The following is a 20500-nucleotide window of genomic DNA, read 5'->3' as shown; positions in this document are numbered from 1 at the left end:
GACCCAACCTGCCACTGGGCCAGCAGACCTGCACAGACTCATGAGGATTATTATCTGAAGTATGAATTGATGATCCAAAGCTCCTGTTGGACGCTTACAACGTAAAGGTCAATAGCTATCTCAGAGGAGATGATGCCACAGAAATTCGTTCAATTAGGTGTGTTGAGGGTGACTAGTAATAACAACAGTGACATCAGGAGCCGGCACAGGCTGGGGGCTGCCCTGAGCCAGGTGCAGGGTCGGCACCGTACACACAGTCTCTTCTCACAGCAGCCGTGCCAGGTGGCTGCCGTCACCCTCCCTTCCGAGCTGAGGGGCTGCTTCAGCATCGTTAAGCGTCTTACCCAAGGTTGTGGTGCTGGATTTGAACCCCAGCTCCAAAGCCTCTGTTTTTTTCTCACGGTATCACATCCATTTATTAGGGTGCTGGGTGAAGATGGGGCTGACTGCTCGAGGTGATTTCTAGGCCCATTCATTCGTACCATCTACTATTTTTCTCAAAGTAAAATAGTTTTTCTTGTTGTGTGTTAGGGCTGAATTGTGTCTCCCCAAATTCCTATGTTGAAGCCCTAACCCCCAGCACCTCAGAATGTGACTGCATTTGGAGACAGGACCTTTAAAGACGTGATTAAGGTAAAAGGAGGCTGTCAGGGTCCCTAATCCAATGTGACTAGTGTCCTTATAAGAAAAGGAAATTTGGACACACACAGACCCAGGGACGCATGCAGACAGAGGCGAGACCACATGAGGACACAGCGAGAAGCTGCCTTCTGCAAGCCAGGGAGAGGCCTCAGGAGAAACCAACCCTGATGACGCCTTGATCATGGACCTCTGGAGGACCCCTGGCCTCCAGAACTGCGAGAAAATAAACTTCTGTTGTTTAAACCACCCCGTCTGTGGTACTTTGTTATGGCAACCCCAGCAAATGAATATATCGTGAAATACAATAATTGTTTAAACACATTCCAGTAGCATCACATCAGAACACTTCAAAACCCCCTCTGAAAACATAACCATATCCCGCCGTATCAATTGTAACCTACAGTTATAGCATGTCTTCATGAACACTAATATTTCTGGAAGGGTATGGAGCGACATTCTTTAAGCACAAATGCAACAGATTTTTTTAACTGCCGATTTTAAAGTACATACATTTCTTTTTACCTAATCTGACAAAAGGAATCACGAGCAGCGAAAGCACAATGATAGAAATGTGTGCTTTTGGGCAGCACACAGTGTAATTTAAACTTCCTGAACCAAATTATTGCCCATTCGCAGGCATTATCATCTTCAAATTACAGCTTGGAGGAGGCTGGTCAATGCCCTGCCCGAGCACGCATTGAAAGATGTATTCTAAACGATTCGACTTGGCGCCTCCCCAGCCGCAGCCTGGAAGCCCTGCTTCACCTCCTGTCCCACGCACAAAAGAACCGAATCTGGAGACAACCCGTGAGCGATGCGCTTGTGGTCCCCAGAATACAAATACAGCTTCTGCTTAGACTTCAACAAGACTCCCGCCTCTTCCGCCCCTGAGCTCCTGCTGCTCGCCTTTGTTCCGGGGAAATTCTGTTTTCTCAATAAAAAGCTCAGACAGTGTTCAACTGCCCTCTGCAGCATAGAGAGTGTTCTGTTCAACACCCAGAATGCCAGAGACCAGAGGATCCGGAGAGAAAGCAGGGCACTCTGGAAATTCAGACTGCGGTTATTTCAATGGAACCAAAGATCTGATGCAGCCTAGAAGGCAAGCTTTCCAACGTCAAGAACTGTAAACAGGTTCACCCAGGCCAGCCTTATCCCATGGCTTATATGGAGGGAATTATTTGAATAGAAAACAGTTGCCTAGATGACCTATCGTAAAAAAAAAAAAGCAAAACACCCTCACGAATAGTTTCCTTAAAATAGTGTTTAAAGAACGATTGATTTTTGTTTCCGTGGAATGGAAAAGATTGAAAAAGCCTGTTTACTCCTGAACTTTCCCTCTAGCCTTTGTGATTCATACATTGCGGCAGTGGAGCATCACAGAAGCCACAGATAACACTCACCACTGCAACCCAGGGACATGCAACACAAACGACGTAAAAGCATCAACAACGCAAGGCCCTTAACACCACTGCTAAAACCAACTTGTTTCAAATATTCTGCCAATATTTGATGTTAAACTTAAATTTTTTTTTTCCTGAGGAAAATTTGGCCTGAGCTAACATCTGTTGCCAATCTTCCTCTGTTTTGAATGTGGGTCGCCATCACAGCATGGCTGATGAGTCGTGTAGGTCTGCACCCAGGATCCCCAAACCTGTGAACCTGGGCTTCCAAAGCAGAGCACGCCGAACTTAACCACTATACCATGGGGCCAGCCCAAACTTAAAATGTTTTAAACACATAAAAATCCTATAACCCATTCTGGTTCATCCTTAAGGAAATATCTCATTGTGGTAAGTGATCCCTTCCATTGTTAAAGGAATTTAGAATTGTATTACAGAGTTGACACAAAGTGCAACGTACTTTTAAGCCTTAAAAACTAAAAGTGGCTATACATATAATCAGATACTTGGTATCTCATCCACTAAGTAGGCTCAAGGAATGCAATTTCCATTTGGCCCAGTTCAATCACTAATACTGAGCCCCTACCATATGCAAGACACTGTAGGTAATTCAAATGCAGACCAGGCACCAGCATGACCTATGTGGATATTACGATCGAGTCTCAGTTTGTAAATCTGGGCCTAATCTGGAGCCAGGTGCCAACTGCCTACTTAACATTCAATGAATATAAAGTGAAACCAGTACAGAAAATGTATTGCCTGCAACAGAGTTGAACAAAAACCAGTGTCTTCCTAAGTGAGATCGCTTCCCTGAAACCAACCTAGCTTTTTTCCAAAGAAAGGAAGTAAAGACAATTTTATTACACTGCAATTTACAGTAGAAGGTAAAAAAAAAAAATCTCTATCTTGCTGATACTGATAATGAAAAGAGTTCTTAGAAAGGACCATCACTATCGGGTTCACGCTGAAAATGAGGTCTTTCACGTATGTCTTAAATTAAAGAGAGAAAACTATATACACAGACACAGGATGACTGTGTGCACACCCTGTGTTTTCTAACCTATAACATATGAAATCACTTACTAGGGCAGATGTAGAGGCACAAACGTCACATATGTCCCATCCCCCTTCATTTACTAGGATAATCTGATCTGGACACTGCACCATACCAGGTCTCTATCTAGTCACCTAAATACTAACCTTTCTATGCCTCAGTTTCTCCCATTTGGAAAAATAAAGAAAATAATACCCTCTCTCTAAAAACCTTAGAGAGAGGATAATGGAGATTAATTATAGAGCCTCTACAAAGAAATCTGAGTTCCTCATGGGGAATGACTATATAAATAGAAGGCGTAATTACTGTGATTCAAACAGAAAAGCAAAAATAAAGCAAGTCCATTAACATTTATGAAATTAAATCACAGGCAATTTATTTTTAGTAGCATAAGACAAATTGATAGGCCAACAAATCAAATTAACAATAAAAGCTTGAAGTCATTCACTCTTTTATTTAAGTCACGTTTTAACTACCAAACATGAACAAGATTTTTTTAATTCAAGAAAAAAACAAAGAGCCAGCACCTTTGATACTATTCTTCACTTCAGGGTCAAAGTAAGAAGTCAACTATTCATTAGATTAACTCATATAATTTTGCCTGAAGTCATTGCCTTCTCTTAACATAGAATGTGGAATGAGACAGAACTCCACAAAGTTCTTTTTTGCCCCCACAAAGGATCTCTTTTAAGCATCCTAGGAAGCTGCAATTCTGATGACGCAAGAGAGAATGTATCATTATTTAATAATAATAATAATAATCTATACTACAAGAAAACTCTTCTAACCTAACCCCTTGCCCTCCCATTTTGAGCAAGTAGCACTGCCTTCTTGTCATCTAAGGCGACAATCAAAACTAAAGTAAGCCTAAGAAAGCTAACATTTCTTGAGCACCTACCATGTCAGGGCACTTCAGATGCCATATTGTCTTAAGGCCTCACAGTCAACCCAGGAGATAGGGATTATGCCCCTTATAGACAAGGGCACTAAAAGTTCAAAAAAGTTCAGTTTCGCCCAAAGAGGCACTCCTGGTTAAACGAAGAGCTTGATTCATCAAGAACACAGGTGGAACAAATTCCTTTCAGACTGCTTCAACAAAAACACTGCCAAGTTTAAAGTCTATACATTTATTTTACTTACTCTGACAAAAGGAATCACAAGCAGAGAAACCACAGGTGACAGAAACGCGTCCTATTTCACACCAAAAAGCATAATTTAAACTCCCCAAACCAAACTGCTATCCCTTCACGGGCATTACGCTCTTCCAGTTATAGATTGGAGGAAGCTAGTGAATGCTGTGGCTGGAGCACGTGTTTTGAAATGGGGTCTCAACGGTTCAACTACGTGCCTCCCCCAGGCCCCTGTGCGGTGTCACTCCCCCTGCCACCACTTCAAAGGGTGACTGGACCAACTGGAAGATGAATAAAACCTCATTTAAGTAATGTGCTGCTGCATTGACATTGTCTGTTTTTAACAATTTCTTTTGAATTATTTTGGCTAAGTGGAATTTTAACAAATTCTATCAAAATCATTAAAAAAAAAAAACGACAACAAAGAAAAACCCAAGGATTTGGTCATGGGTCTTATGCGAGATTCTGTGTGAAGGTAAACATTCTTCACTTTTAGCTGTCGAACTTCAACTATATCCTAGTAAAGTCTTTCTAAAGAAACAGGGCAGCCAGCATACCTTGGCATTGAGAGGACACACAGACAGGGCACTTCTGAAAAGCTGCTCTTCACTCCGCCAGTCGCCGCTGCGAATCATGCACCTCAGTGTGTTTATGAACAAAATTCCCAGTACAAAAGCAGCAACTAGTTTCTTAAGAAGAGAGAGACAGGATAAATGTCATCAGTAAGATCCATCCAGTCGTCCTGGTTAGGAATGGCACCACTCTTGGCCAATACCTTTTTCTTCGTGTGTTTACTGAGAGTTCCAAATCCGAAAGTCAGCAGCATGCAGTACCCAGCACTGGGGAGGTACAGGACTCTCTCTGCAACCACAAAGCCCACTCGGAAGAACAGGTTACTTGCAGGAAGAAATGGGATAATGAGAAATCCCAGGCCCAGCGTAAGGATCCTGGAAAATGAGAAGTACTTAAACGGCTATTGCAGACATCTCAAAAAAATGTCTTACTCACCATTAAATTAATGATAAAAGACTTTTTTTTTCATTCCATCAATTGAGAAAAGGTAGCAGCAGCAGCAAAAAAGTGTCATCAATAGAGAGGGTTTAGCCTGGCTGTATTAGGATAAGACATAAAAATCTTACTAAGTTAGCACCAGGCACGAGGATAAAACTTACAAGTCATGCAATTCATATGAAGAAAGTTGGAATGACTACATCTGTGAGGCCTTATTAATTCACTTACTCCTAACTCTACCTCACACCATACAGGCACTGAAGAGCTCAGTGGAGATTGGTCCCAATTAGTCCAATATAGTTTTCATGGGAAAAAAAAAATCTTCTCCCTAAACTTAACAGGAACAATAATACTTAACTAGGTTATACTTTATAAAATCTGAAATAAACTAATATCATTTTTCGGTGTGACATCACCACAAATTTCAGGCAAATAAAAAGACAGCTGGGCAATGAAACACTTCTGGAACTAGGCAATTATTTCTAATGTCCCATATGATGCAAGAGGAGGAATTAAGAAGTAGGGTCAAGTTTGGTGGCTCCTTCCTGGACCCTGTGCCAACAGTATTTAAAATAATAAAATCCTATTGCACATGTATAAGTGAATTGGGATTAAAGTTTGTTGCCCTTTAGAATCACGAACCAATTTAAGACATAGGTGAACGTGAAACAATTTGAGAAATTACTAATCAAATTCCATAAACACTTATGCTTAAAGGAAATCATCTTAAATAGTTTTCTTTCTCATGAAACACATTTGTTTTCCCCCCAATTATTTTCTCAATAACCTTTTTTTTTCTTTTTTTCCTCTTTTTTGGTGAGAAAGAATAGTCTCTCTGGGGCAGCAGTTTATTTTGCACCAAACAACAACAGGAGGAATCACCAGAGTTCCCACCAGGGTTTTCTGAAGGAGAATGGTGAAATAATGGGCACAACACACATCAATTACACTCCCTGTTCCGACCATAAATTACTCTTTACCACCTACAGCGAAAAGGATCTCAAAATGCTACTTCATGGGGAAAGGGGGAGGGGAGACAGGGCAGCTCCCACCTCACCCTCCTTCATGTTCACTCCCCACGAGTGAAAGCCAGCGATGGATTCCAAATGGGTGGAACTCATCCTAGCCATAAATATGTATTTGAAATCAAGGTCCCTAGACATTACTTCCACAAAATCGTTAAAATGATGAGTGTTGGATTCAGCAAAATGCTTCTGACTCAACGCCTGTGGAAGTTAAGATTCAGGGCACCTCTCACCTTCTTCTGTGGCTGTCTTCAGAGCACAGGGCTTGGCGTATTAGCCCAATTAGGCAGATCCAGAGAGCTGCTAGTGCAATTACCCTCCAGTCACCGACTGACTTAATGAGGGGGATGCAGCCCATTGACCAATCAAAACACAGCCACCAGGGGCACAGCAGCAGCCAGGCATTCAATGAATAGTAGTAATTATAGTTTATGGCCTGTCAGTCAAAAGGAAAACAAACATTTATTTGATACTGAACTTGAAAAAAAGAATATAACTCCACTTTTGAGGCATCCATATGCCTCTATTCAACAAGAGCAAGTGTATAAAATAAAATGTTGCCACTTTCTACATTGGACATAGGGCTGTAGTTTGCAATTTATTAAATGCATTCATATTTTAATACATAAAAATACAGTAAAACCACCAGACTGTGCTACACATTTGTTATATTTCTGGTCAAACGATGTCCCATTTACTTAGTGGATGCTCAAAGTCTGTGACCCAGGAAATCCGAGGCCCAGGGGTCATCTATCTGCCTAACACCATAAGAATAGGGTTTTATGGTCTTTCTCTTGATTTCTGTCTCTATGAAATGCACAGCTAAGAATCTGTAGCTTCACACTCTTGTCTTCAGAAAAAGAAAACCTTTACAATAAAAAGTCTTGACACCCTTAGGTTTTTAAAGATAGCACCAATATTGTTCTACTTTGTCTTAACCACACTACGTCAATTTCCTTTATAATAAAAGTAATGGGGTCAGGGGACATTTTAACGAGGCTGGCAGGAAACTTGATATTAGAAGGAACCACTCCTTTTTAATTTTGATTAGAAAGGAACTACAAGGGATCTAAACCCTCTCAATCCCCTAATAAAAACCTGGTTTCATCCTAGAATATCCTCGGTGGGAGCAAACGAAGATGGAGGTGTTCCATTTATTAGGGATTTTGTGGGTGTGCTGGGGAGGGAGATGAGGAGGAGGGAAAAAGGGCATGAGAATTTGGTGGGCAGAGAAGACAAGCCAAGGGTGAGCAGACTCAAGACTCACCCTGACGAATATGCTCTCGGCGAAGGAGGCGGGGTTGTCCACCTCGGTGAACGCCGGTGGCCCGGTGCCCATGATTCTCCAGCGCACGAAGAGCACCCCTGCTCCCCCCGAGGCCAGGAGGGTCATTCTGAAGAGGAGGCCCCCATTCCTGAGCATGCCAATGCTCTGAAAGGACACCGCAAAGTCCCTGATGTTGCAGATTTTCAAATAAAAGTGTGGCCACGCCATGTACAAATGCACAATTCTGCCTGAACCTCGCTGACACGGTTCTTTAAAGAGCTCGCTATCAGAATTCGAAATTGCAAGAAATACTTTGAAAATGGCATTTTAAATCAGCTGGTACTTGACATTTTCTATGTTTGAGTTGGAGACAGACGTATATACTCACCTCTAATGACTTGTCCTTATGTAGTACCTTCCGGACAATTTCCAGAACATTTAATTTGCCTATCACCAAGATGTCAAAGACGGCATTCAACCCCTAAGGAGGCAAAGCAAGGCAATCAGTGACGGGAGAGCCTGACTCTGATTAGGTAGCAATTATACTTCACAATTTATTACTGAATCTAGACAAGGAATGTAGTAGATTAGATAATCATGGAAGACCTCTTCAGCTCTAAAATAAACTTCCCCTATTGTTCGTATGAAATTAGCTCATGGTAATATATTTTATTAAGTAAATCCCTGTCAGCCATCATTTCATAGTCTGCATATAAAAGTGCCATAACTTTCAGGATAGCTAGAAATTCGGGGTTCCCAGAAGTTCTGCAGAGGTCCTCTTCCCTTTTTTTTTTCTTTACTGTAAAACAGTCCCTCAGTTGATGTAACAGGGTGGTTACCTGTGTGTAATTATGCCTGTGAAGATAACGGCCTCAACCTCAAAAACCCAGCCACATAAGTAAATACACCTCCAGAATCTCACGCGCTGACTGATTTTGGCAAGGGCAGCAGAAGCAGGACCAGAGCACACAGAATAATCTCTGAGGGGTCTTTAGAGCTCTCTCAGGTTCAGACTCTTGGTTGTCCACCAGCTTTCTGTAGTTGCTGGGCACACAGCCAGACTGCATTTCCCAGCCTCCCCTGGGGTTAAGCAGGGTCACGTGATTGAGTTCCAGCTGAGGGAACGTGGGAAGAAAGGATGATGCCCCAACTCGGAGGTCTGGTTATAGACCCGGGCACGCTCCTCCACTTGTTTCCCCTTTGGCGGCTGTGATGGAGACCATGGAGAAGATCAGGGCGACTTCAGAAATTACGCACTCGAGATGGCAGAGCCTCCGCCAGCCTGGGTCCACCATGTGGAGGAAAGCCACCTCTGTCATGTGAAGCCTCTCCCACGACTGTTAGGTGAACAATAACCACAATTACGTGAAGCTACTGGATTTGGGGAGTGTGATACTGCAGCTCCACCTACGCCACCAGCTTCCAACAGCACCATGATAGTTTCTTAGCCAGGTATTATACCTACAGTCACAGGCTGAAGGCTGGATGAGCCATGGATTCCATTGTCAACCCTGAAATGGACTTTCTATAGATGTCACTGCCACAGGTAACATCATCTAGCAGAACTCCCTGCTCAATCGGGACAAAGTGGTCAGAATATACACAGTGCATATGGTTAAAGCTGCCCCTAAATGACTTGGGTCTTTTTAATATGGGGCTTTGTGGCAAAGAAGATCATAAATCATCAGAAGCCAGAGGTAATTCATGGTTTTCAAAGCAAGGATGACATCCCTACTTAACACTCTCCCATAAATGCTTGGAGTCATTAATTATCCAATATATGGGCCAGTGCTGGGTTAATCATTTCAAAGAATTTTGGTTTTATTCACCCATGTGATACATGATTTTAGTGGGTCACAGAAGACCATTTCTGCCTGGGTGTAAATCATTTTCTAGAAGGCAGCAGCTCCCTGTTGAGCTGTCGCTGTCTTCTTACACTGTTTGCTTTTCTGCCTGTGGCCTACAAAACAGTTACCAATGGGGCAATGGGGCCATGTCATCACAAGGATTGAGCCAAACCTGTTTGGCACTCCCTTCTCCTTCCATTTAAATGTATCATAAAAATGTCCACATTCTAATAAAATTTTTTCAAACAGCTAAAGTTCACCATATCTTTATTCACATAAATTCAACCTAATTCTTTAGTGCTTTAGTACAAATGTTACTCTATGTAGGAGGCACCTGGGGACCTTGTTAAATGGAGATTCTGATTCAGCAGGCCTGGGGTGGGGTCCAAGATCCTAAATTTCTAATATGCTCCCAGAAGATGCCAATGCTGCTGGACCTCAAACCACACTTTGAGAAGCAAGGGTTCAGAGCAGTGGTTCTAAGTAGGATGAATTTGTCCCTCAGGGGATGCTTGATAACGTCTGGAGACAGTTTAGGTTGTCACAACTGAGGGGGTCCTACTGGCATCTAGTGGGTATAGGCCAGGGCTGCTGCTAACATCCTAGAATGCACAGGACAGCCACCCAATAGAAAGAATGATCCAGCCCAAAATGTCAATAATGCCAAGCTTGGGAAACACTGATTTAGAGCAAACTTTAAAACAGTAACTTAAGAAATTCAAGTATCTTTGCACAGTAATTCTTTCTATGCCATTTCCTAACTAGCTAACCTTAATCTTACAGATTGAGCCCAATAAAACCGCTGATCTTTGCCTTGACTTGTGAAACCCCAAATAGCTTTGCTCTTTCTTTCCCAAGCTTTTCCCAGATGAGCCATGCACATCCCACACCTTTGTTTTCCATTTCTCTACCTCTGCTCACATGCCTAATTTCTAAATTTCCCTCTAATGATATAAGGCAGAGATTTGGCTAGAATGGAGAAAAAGGAAAGTGGATGTCCATGTCTCTCCCTTCCTGGGGCTTCAATTCAGATTAGACACAGGAGGTATATGCCTCTACTCTTCAGAGGCCCTCTCCTCTCCTCTCTGACATTTCCAGTTGCAGCCGAGTTTAACATAACATATATCAATACTTGTTTAATCAGGACCAGAAGCAGTGATGGGGTCAGAACACTGCTGTACTTAGGACTGTTGAAATATGAGAGAATCCCAGAAACCTCAAACCATTCTTTTCTCCTTTTCTACAGGATTGCTCTAAGAGAGCTAATCACCAGGCTTTAAGAATTTCCCATTCTCCATTTCCACCAGTTGCTAATGGTAGTCAACAGAGACCATCAATTCCCATCTGAAATGCCAGGATCATGACAGCACAAGTAATTGGTCCAGAAAGGTCTATGACTGCAGGCCGGCAATGGGGTAGAGAAGTAGGGGAGGCCACATAGGCAGGGCCAGCCCAATTTGTCTTTATAGGACGGGCAAGGATGCATACAGAGAGCAGGCCCTAACCGAGTCCTGGGTCTTACCAGCACGGTGATCCCTTGCTCTTTGCACAGCATGGCCAGTGCTCCCAGGAGGATACTCAGCAACACCCAGAAGGTAGAATGTGTTCCCTCCTTGTTATCTGCCAATTAAGAGAAATGATAAACGTAAAAGTCATGCAACACAGCTCAGTCTTGCTAGCACCAGGAATACAATTCTAAGCCTGCAGTTTAAACAGCTACAATTTAAAAACAGTTCGGTTTTCTGACAGCATTTCGCTGTGGGTGAGTGTGTTACACCGCTGCATTTCTAGTTAGACAGCACCCTCTAAATGGCACACAGGTTCCCTCTCAAGGCATACCCTAGCAGGTGTCCAGTGCCTTTGGGAGGCATTGTAATGAAGCTCTGGCCACAAAGGTATCTCACCACAGAGTCCCCATGGGGCAAGTTCCTTCTTCCCAACCTGCCAATCACCTAATACGCCAGTCTGACAAGTGGTGATGAGAACTCCCACTGAGAGCATAAGCACTGCATCCGGTTGCACGCGATGACCCCAGCAGTTACTGCTGCTGTCACAACAGGGGCGATGGGAATGCCTGGGCTGCTCCGAGAATCTCCAGTCCTCCCGGGATAGGAGTCCAGAGCAGCTCTGCAAATCTCAACTACTCCTGGGACGGAGCGCAGGTTCTCTCAACATCAGGTGGCGTCAAGACGGGTCTGCTCTGCTACCAGCATGGAATAGCTCTCATCTGTGAAGGACGCAGGACCACTGCCCGAGGCCTGGCACCCACCTAGCACCTGGGGCAGGTAAAGGCACAGGCCAGGCTGGGCTGCCAGTCCGCATGAGGACCCAAGCATCAACAGGAAGCCAAAGTATCATTAGAAATGTGAACACTGCAGTAAGAAGCTCGGGTGGGGCTGAGCTCGAGTGATAACTGATGGGTCCTAAACTGCCTTCTGAGGAAGGGTCTGGCTACACATTGGTGGGTAGTATATGCTTCTGGGGGCCAGAGCTGAACTGCCTGGGAGGAGAGGAAGGGCCCCATGTGACGCTCCTCTCTGTTCGTCTTTTGTGAGGCCCTCACCTCCTCACCTAGATAGATGGTGAGTAAACATTTAAAACAGACACAGTTGAAGGGGGGCAAAGTGAACCTGCTTGGAGGACCAAATCTTCAGCTTGCCCAGGGTGCCTATGAATCCTGACACCTGTGAATCGATTCCCTTAAAACCGGAACTCCTGGTCTAAAGTCCCGCTCTGCTATTTGCTATGTGACCTTGAGCAAGTTATTCATGCCGTCTCGATGACCTCACCTGTAAAAAAGGGCAACATTATCTACTTATTCCCTGTTTGAGAAGGAAAAACTATATAGAAACATGTGGTCATTTGTGTTTAAAATTATATAAATATTTTGTAAATGCAAAACACATCTCTGGAAAATATACAAGAAACCATCTACAGTAGTTTCTGAACAGTTCTAAGAAGAACAGTTCAAGCAGGGGAGGGAGGAAGTCTTATTTTTCATTGTATAAGCTGTTGTTCCTTCTAAATTTTCTTAACTATGTGTAAGGATTAAAAACCATATTAAAGGGACCAGCCCCGTGGCCAAGTGGTTAAGTTCGCGCGCTCCACTCTGGCGGCCCAGGGTTTCACTGGTTCGGATCCTGGGCATGGACCTAGCACCGCTCATCAAGCCATGCTGAGGAGGCGTCCTACATAGCAGAACTAGAAGAACCTGCAACTAGAATATACATCTATGTACTGGGGAGCTTTGGAGGGAAGAAGGAAAAAAGATAAAGATTGGCAACAGATGTTGGCTCAGGGCCAATCTTTAGGGGAAAAAACCATATTAAAAACTAAACATTAAAAAAAATCACTTGGTACAGCGCTGGGACCACAGAAAGCATTCAATAAATGTTTGCTGCACATGAATGAGCAAAACTGCTCCAGGTTCCAGGGAGACAGATTTCCAATGGGGCTTTGATGCAGTAGTCATGGCGGCGGTTGATCAGTCCCCTTGTCACAGAAATGGGCCAAGTTCATTACATTGTGAAAAGACAGATCTTGGTTCTCATTAAATTGCTCGATCAGGAAACCAAGAATTAAGTGTTTGGGGAGAGAGGGAGAGAAGGAGGGAAGGAGCAGGAGAAGGAGACGGAGTGGTGGGATGGGGAGAGAAAGAGAGAAGGGGAGGATGGAGGGAGAGAGAGGAGGAAAGGGGTAAGGGGGATAGAGGGAGAGGGAAAGAGAAAGAGAGAGATTGAAACCAACAATTAAGTGTGTTTGGGGTGGGTGTGTGTGACATGTAGGTCCTGAATGACATGATATAAAAAGTCCTGTGAACACTCAAGAACTAATCAGCAAAGGCCAGGATGGAAGCCTAAAAGACCCCAGGCTTCCCGTCCTGGAACAGCCATGGGTCCAGGGCGGAGGCGCTCCTACCCTCGCACTTTCTATGTGAAGGTGGACACCCCTGTCAAGATGAGGGGGTCTGCACCCAGCTGAGCACCCCTCTCCCCGGCCCCGCTCTGATGTGACTGACACTGCACTGGCATTACCAGGCTGCCCCAGGGCCCAGTCGGCTCACGGGGAAAATGTCCTCATTCACAAGCAGGCTCCAGCAGCAGGAGAGATGCTTAAGTCAATCAGAAAGGACATACAGACTAACATTTTCTGACCTTTTTGGCTTTTCTTGGGAATCTCTGTATATCAAATTTCCAGGTTGAATGTACAAAGATGCAGAACTGAAACAATACAGAAAAGGTGTATTTGGCTATTATAGCTGAGGTACTTCAAGGCTTTTCATGAGGCCAACTCATCAACAGTAAAGTCTCATTAATTTAGATTCCATTATCTCATAAAACACAAGGAACACTCTTGTTTTAAGCTTTTCCAATCCTTCCTGTTGCCTACAGGATAAAGATGACCCTTGTGAAAATGGCATCGAGGACCTTGCTGATCTGGCGGCACCCTCCTGCCCCCAGCCTCTCTGGGTCTGCATTCCACGCATACTGGCCAACACGCTCACTATGCTTTGCATATTCCTTCTCTTAGGCTAGAATGCCCTCCGGCAAAATCATGCCCATCACATAAAGCTGTACAATATCACTTACGCTGCAACCCCACCCCTCCCCTCCCAGATAGACTCCTTTCTCAACTCGTTTTATTCCAGTCTGAACAGCAAACGGTCCTACTGTCTGCATGTCTTAAGAGCCTTGAGAGCAGCGCCTGTCTCACTCCCCTCAGTGCCCCTAACTGACCCCCTTGATCAAGTCAGCTGTAGCACCAAACTGCCCTTATCACAATATTCTCCAGTTTGTTGCAAGTACCCGATTTTCTGAATTCTCCCCTAGACCGGGGTGTCTCAGCCTTGGCACTACTGTTTGGGCTGGTGACTTCCTTGCTGGGGAGCTGCCCTGTGCATCGTAGGATGTTCAGCAGCCCAAGCTTCTCCCATCAGATGCCGGGAGTGCTCCCAGCACTCCGGTGAAAAACAAAAATGTTACAGACTTTGCCAAATGTCCGGGGAGTGGGGGGGAGAGAAATCACCCATAATTGAGCCCACTGCCCTAAACCAGCGCTATTCACAGTGTGTGGTCCATGGACCTGTCCTTAGATCCTGGAAACGCAGGCAGATCCCACCCAGACCCTCGGAATCAGAAACTTGAGGGTAGAGCCCAGCAATGCGCTACTCAGCCAGGCCTCTGGGATATCCTGATGCTTGCTGAAGGTCGAGAGGCATCACCCTAGACAGGAAGCTTGCTCACTGCAGCACCCCTGGCACCTTGCCTGGCAATTCCAATTCTTACTGACAGAATCCACAGCACCTGATTGACTCTGCTAAGGCAACGGGTGTTCGGTGAACGAAATGACTATCCACGATCTACCAAAAGGGGCAATAAGCCGACCAATCACAGAACCACAAGGCAGTACAGCTGGAGTGCTTCTCTGAGGTTGTGTAGTGATGGAAATGCTGGAATCCTTTCTGGGACGTGTCCAGCGGGGCCCACATGGCCTTGACTTCAGCAATGGGTATTAACTTTCCACGACAGCCCGTTTCGGTTTTCAACTTTGGGTTGTTACAACGTTCTTCCTTAGAGCGAGCCCATGCCTGCCTCCCTAAACTGCAGGTCTTGGCTCTGCCTAGAGCAGCATCTCTGCAATCGTCCAGGCAGCAGTGCCTGGAAGTTCTGTTCCCTCTACTGAAAACCACTCTGCATCGCTACATTTATTCCATCAAGCAACGTAAGGACAATTTCACTTGTAGAAATTAATTACGTACATTATATGTATGTAATACCAAAAGATCACAGTTACGAGCCACGTCACCAACAACAACCCTGTTAAACATGACTGTATTTGAGTGTTTACAGCTTTACTGCAACTTCTTATTTTCTCTGGTATTTGCTAACAATCGTTAGCAGACAAGTGTGCTTAGACACCAAAGCTTTAAAAAAAAAACTACGGCCAAAATAACCCTAAAGCTAACGTATCAGTTAACTCCTTTCAGGATATGACTTTGAGAAAGGCCCCACAAGTTCCGACGGCAGAGCACAGGGGTCCAGCTGCCAAAACAGGTGACCACAGCTCACAATGCACCAGCCAGAGCCCCGGAGAAAGCCACGCCTTCTGACAGGTGACGGAATGGATGGCAGACGAGACACCCTTAAGGCGTGTCCTCTCCATCTCCGTGTATGCACAGTTCCTTTACCTCTTCCTCCCGTAACACATCTTCCTGAGTCTGTCACTCCACTTTTAGCATTTTCTCATATTAGCAGTTTATATGTAAATAGGCACCTTTAATTATAAATGAACCCACATATTACCATTTGGTCTCCTCTACAGATAAATGGGGAAAAGACACCCATCCCTCAGCTCCTGTGGCCTCAGGGCCCCACTGCAGGCCCGGCACGAGGAGATGGCGCCATTGGCCCCCAGCCTCAGCCCGTTTTCATGTCCATTAAGCATTAGGTTCAGTAGTTCACTAGAAACCAAATGCACTTCTCACCTTATTACCTGGACTTGATTTGAGTAAGCTTCCCCTACTCCCACAATTTGTGCTCATACCTCTTACCAAAACATAATATGATTTCCCAGTGTAATGCTCCCTGTTCTTAACACCAAAAGCAGGTCTCTTGATCATTTTACATTTCTTCCTAGAAAAACTGAATTAGCTTGTATTTTACTTGACTGTAACGTGGATTAATTTTGCCTCCACGGACCAGTGGCTCTGGATAGGAACAAAATTCCCAGTTCTTCCATTAAAACACCCGAAGGACTGCTCTTGAAAGCACTCCATTAACACAAAGTTAAATTACTACAGGGATGTGAAAGCGATGGGCTCACGTTCCACATCTCTGGCATTTAAAATGGCTTTGTCCTTAGATGGCTAAATTAGACGTTTCACTGAATACAGAAAAGTAACATATAGAAAATACAGCCTTCAGATTTATTGATAGCCTTCTCCCTAATCTCACCCCATTTCACCACACTTCTCAAACCCCAAATTTCTATAAGGGACCCAGACTCCCTCCACCTCTCAAATTGTCTATCACAATTCTTCTGGAAGAGTCCTACTCTTTAATTTTCTCTTATACTTCTGATTTTCTTCAAACATGTGCAGTATGAAAACACGTGAAAGATGAAGACGATGTTTCTTTGCTGAAGAAGTTTCTTCAGTTTCAGTGATAATTAAATGTTGTGTCACTTCTTAACAATGGCAATTTCAGATCAAAGGCAAAATTTCAGCAGTCAGTTATAAACCCAGCGATGGCTTCATATTCAGAGAACCACATTCTAGACCTGCCACTATCCAAAAGAGTGACAAATTATGGCTAACAAGCACTTGAAATTTATTTAGTTCCTACTGAAATGTGTTGTAAGTGTAAAATCCAAACCCAATGTTAAAGACACAGTATGAAAAAAAAATGTAAAATATTTCATAATTTTTATACTGCTATGTTGAAATGATAATATTTAATATACTGGGCTAAATAAAATGTACTGTTAAAATTCATCTCACTATTTCTTTTTATAATGAGGCTACTAGAACACTAAACCCACGTATGGCTCATGTTGTATTTCTATTGCACAGCACTGTTGAGGCCATGTGCTTAGAGACCCAGCTCATTGGTGAAATGATTGGCACATGGCTAAGTCTGTATTCCAGGTGTGCCTCTGAGAACTGGAAGACAGGAAATGAGTTTGCCTATCTAAATCCAACTCTTTCTCCCTCAATCCCTATCGGGTTAGCCACTTGGTATTTTATCAAGAGTCATAAGACAAAGCACACACACACTTGAGTTTCTCCAGAATCCAACCTGGAAAGCTTAATTTAACAAATATGTTTAAACTATTTCACATAAATCAAAGGGGTCCTCTTTACAAATTTTCAGTATGTGTGTGCACGATAAACCAAGGCCAACCTAATCTACATGGCATTGACAGTGCTTCCAGTACTGGTGGGAACAAGAAAGGCCTTATACAAACTAAATAATCAACTGGGAAACAGTGTTGAGTTTTGGGACAGCCCAGCCTAGTGGACTTCTGGTAGGACAGTCTGCTCTAGTATGGTTTTTCCCACGTAATTCCCCAAACTAAGATTTTCTTTGAGTCTTGATTTGTCAAGGTGACTAATGCTAACAATTGCCAATATATAGTGTAACCTAGATGAATTTGGACTTTGTGTGTTTGTGACTATATTCTTATTTAGTAACAAATGTAAGCCATTCTTTTATTTCCAAGTTTGAGCATTTTAATAAGACAAGTGAAACAGATAATAGTAGGTCGCCTTGCATATAGCTGGCACTCAAAAAATATCTGTTGAATCAGTAAATAGTTTCATTTATTTCCATGTCTATCAAAAGTCTTACTTTATTACCATATTTCTTATGCAATTACGAGATTAATACCAAAAAGTTAATAATTTGCTCAATGTGAACAAATACAGCCAGAAGTCAAGTCTTTTCACCTTTTAGTCTTTGAACGTCCTTCCAGTGGAAGAATCTTCCTCACGTAAGAGACTCCCTTTTAAAAAAATAAACTATTAAAAAAATTACACAAGAAATATTAAAAGGCAGGAGAACAACTGATTATTTTAATTTTAAATTTAGAAGTAACTGTTAAAAACAGTAAAAATAAATCCTGAGAGGCAATGTCAACTTCAGTGCAGTTGCATTTATGAATATTTTTATTCAAAAAAAAATCTTCCCCAAACAGGGAATTCTACCTGGTGCATAGCTCTGTGTAAGCATCTCAGGATGTTACCTTTACCCTGAGTTCTCTGTCTCATCTCCATCCAGTCTGCTAAATGTTAAGTACCAATGACCCAGGAGAGGAAGGGAAAGCCATTCTTCCACCACGCAACATCTCTCATCACTTAAGAAGATGACTTGCTCTAGGATAATTAGGCAGCATTAGCAAACATCAACAATTTATGATCCAGAACTTAAGAGAGATTGGCTATAAAACCTCTTTCTTGTTCCAGTCTATGTCTCTATTACCTAAGATAATTCAATCGCTTAGGTAAACGGGGGCAAAAGCTAATGGAGTGGAGGGAACATAGAGAAAAAAAACCCCAAAATGCACTAACAGAAAGACACTTGTCAGCGCTAACACCCACAAGTGCCAACAGATGTGATCAATTTAATGAAGCAAGTGCCTCTGATTTGGCACTCCTTGGCAGTGGGGAGATCTTTCAGAAAAAGCAGCACATTGTACAAGCTACCCTCTTCACTCAATGCCTGGCATCTCCACTGCCTTGAAACTGGCACATCACGTTGTGTGTGGGAACCACGCCACCCCGACAGGTGGCCCTGACTCTCTGTGCCAGAGCGACACAATGAGCATCAGATTCTCATTCCAAAAGTTGGAGCCAACCAAGCAGGGCTTCCACTGCGGAATGAAAGAAGTCAGACACCGCCATTCTAAAATACAGGGCCGTTTTGGGAAAATCGAGCAATGCAGGAACCAAGAAACATGAAGGCAGAGCAAAGAGAACAGACATGAATACCACTGTCAGAACTCACTCGGCAAGGACCTCAGTCTGGAAACAAGCGTGCAATGCTGCGTGAGTTACACAATCACACCCCACTTCCTCTTAAAGCTATGATTCTAAGTCAAAGAAAAACAGACATCTTCAATCAGGATGAAAACATAAAGAAATGCTATAGTAAGAGTTATCCTATTTTAGCTGCGGGAACTATGGCAAGGAGAGCAATATAGCAAATAAAGTTTAAGAACCTACAACAACTGAGATTTGAACCCTCATCTTTTATAATAGTTCAGAATCTAAAATGGTTGTTCTAGGTATGTAGCAAATTCATTCCCCTCTCGAAAAGATTCTTTCCTTCCCACTATAAACGAGACTAATTAAATTTCAATTCTTAGTCCTAACGCCCATGAAACAAGTATTTGAAGGTACGAGTTTAGAAAACAAATTGTTTTGGCTATTTTAGCAAGCTTATCATGCACAGAGCTTATCTGTTTCCAAGCTGAAGTACCAGGCTTTCAGAGAGAGAAGAATATTGACAAGATGTCTCATCATAAGAATAACACTTTTTGTTTTGGGCATTCAGAAATAATAACAGTGTACCACTGACTTCATCTGACTGTTTTTCTTTTTTTAAGAAAAAGCATGCTTCCTTTATAAGGACATTTCCTTTGGGAAAAAAAAAAGATTCTGTTGCAAAAGATCTTGCTTGGAGATATTCTTTTTAAGCACCAAAAAAAGAGGCAGACAGAAACGTTATGTGAGTAGATTTTTTTCATTTTCTGAAAATGCCAGAATTCTAGAGGTTAGCACAGAATTGCTTGATAATAAACTTAGGCAGTTAAAAATCGTCCAGAGCTTTATAATGCAGATGTCGCATCTATAAAGAAAGCTAGTGAGGTTATCAAAAAGAAATGTATCCTCTGAAAGAGCTTTTTAATAGTCAAATCATTAATTTCAGAGTACTCAATGTTTTGTTCCCCTATAAAAAATATTAAATCTGTTCCTCTGTAAAAACCTTTCTTGAACTTCAAGTTTACACGTAACTAATGTTAGACCTTTCTTTGAATTTGTGTTCAGATCCCAAAAGAACAAGGGCCAGGTCACTTGAAACATTAAGTTTAAACAATAAAGAGAATTACTTTTTTTATCCAGTAAATACTAGACTGAACTCCTCCCACAAATTGGCTTTGATTCTCTGCTGAACACTTACAAACATGTGGACAACACGAGCCCCTGGGACAGGAATGATCACGCCATGACGATAAACATGTGTTCACTGCTCAGCTTTCTATACAATCTGTACCAACCAGATGGAGGAAAATAAAAATGTGTAACTACTTCTGAAGATATCTCAAAGTCCAAATGAAAATAATTTATACCTGGATGTCCTGTAGTATCAAAGCTCTGTTCTGCTGGACTAAAGGAAATTTAATAAGAGAGTCAATCAAAGAAATTAGCAGTATAAAACAGAACTACCATATGATCCAACAATTCCACTTCTGAGTACTCATCTGAACAAAACAAAATCACTACTGTATCTGAAAAAGATGATGTGCACCTCCATGTTCACTGCAGCATCACTTACAACAGCCAAGACACAGAAATGGTCTAAGCGTCCATCGGCAGATGAACAGACAAAGAAAATGCAGCACATA

At 42.9% G+C, this 20500-nt stretch overlaps 1 protein-coding gene across 6 annotated transcripts in view; it reads right to left on the bottom strand.

Annotated features, from left to right (window-relative positions):
• TMTC4 (transmembrane O-mannosyltransferase targeting cadherins 4) overlaps nt 1–20500 on the bottom strand; it is a 58775-nt gene that overhangs the window by 16175 nt on the left and 22100 nt on the right. For all 6 annotated transcript variants that reach the window (XM_046664123.1, XM_046664122.1, XM_046664118.1 and 3 more), the window contains 6 exons: nt 10899–10996; nt 7918–8010; nt 7530–7694; nt 6496–6698; nt 5002–5173; nt 4784–4915 (listed from right to left, as the gene is read on the bottom strand). In XM_046664123.1, coding sequence (XP_046520079.1) covers nt 4784–4915; nt 5002–5173; nt 6496–6698; nt 7530–7694; nt 7918–8010; nt 10899–10996 — 863 coding nt within the window. The remainder of the gene's footprint in view (nt 1–4783; nt 4916–5001; nt 5174–6495; nt 6699–7529; nt 7695–7917; nt 8011–10898; nt 10997–20500) is intronic.

Source organism: Equus quagga, chromosome 6 (assembly GCF_021613505.1).
Source record: "Equus quagga isolate Etosha38 chromosome 6, UCLA_HA_Equagga_1.0, whole genome shotgun sequence".
Classification (NCBI taxonomy): domain Eukaryota; kingdom Metazoa; phylum Chordata; class Mammalia; order Perissodactyla; family Equidae; genus Equus; species Equus quagga.
Note: the sequence above shows the minus strand (reverse complement) of the source record. Positions and strands in the feature narration are given on the sequence as shown.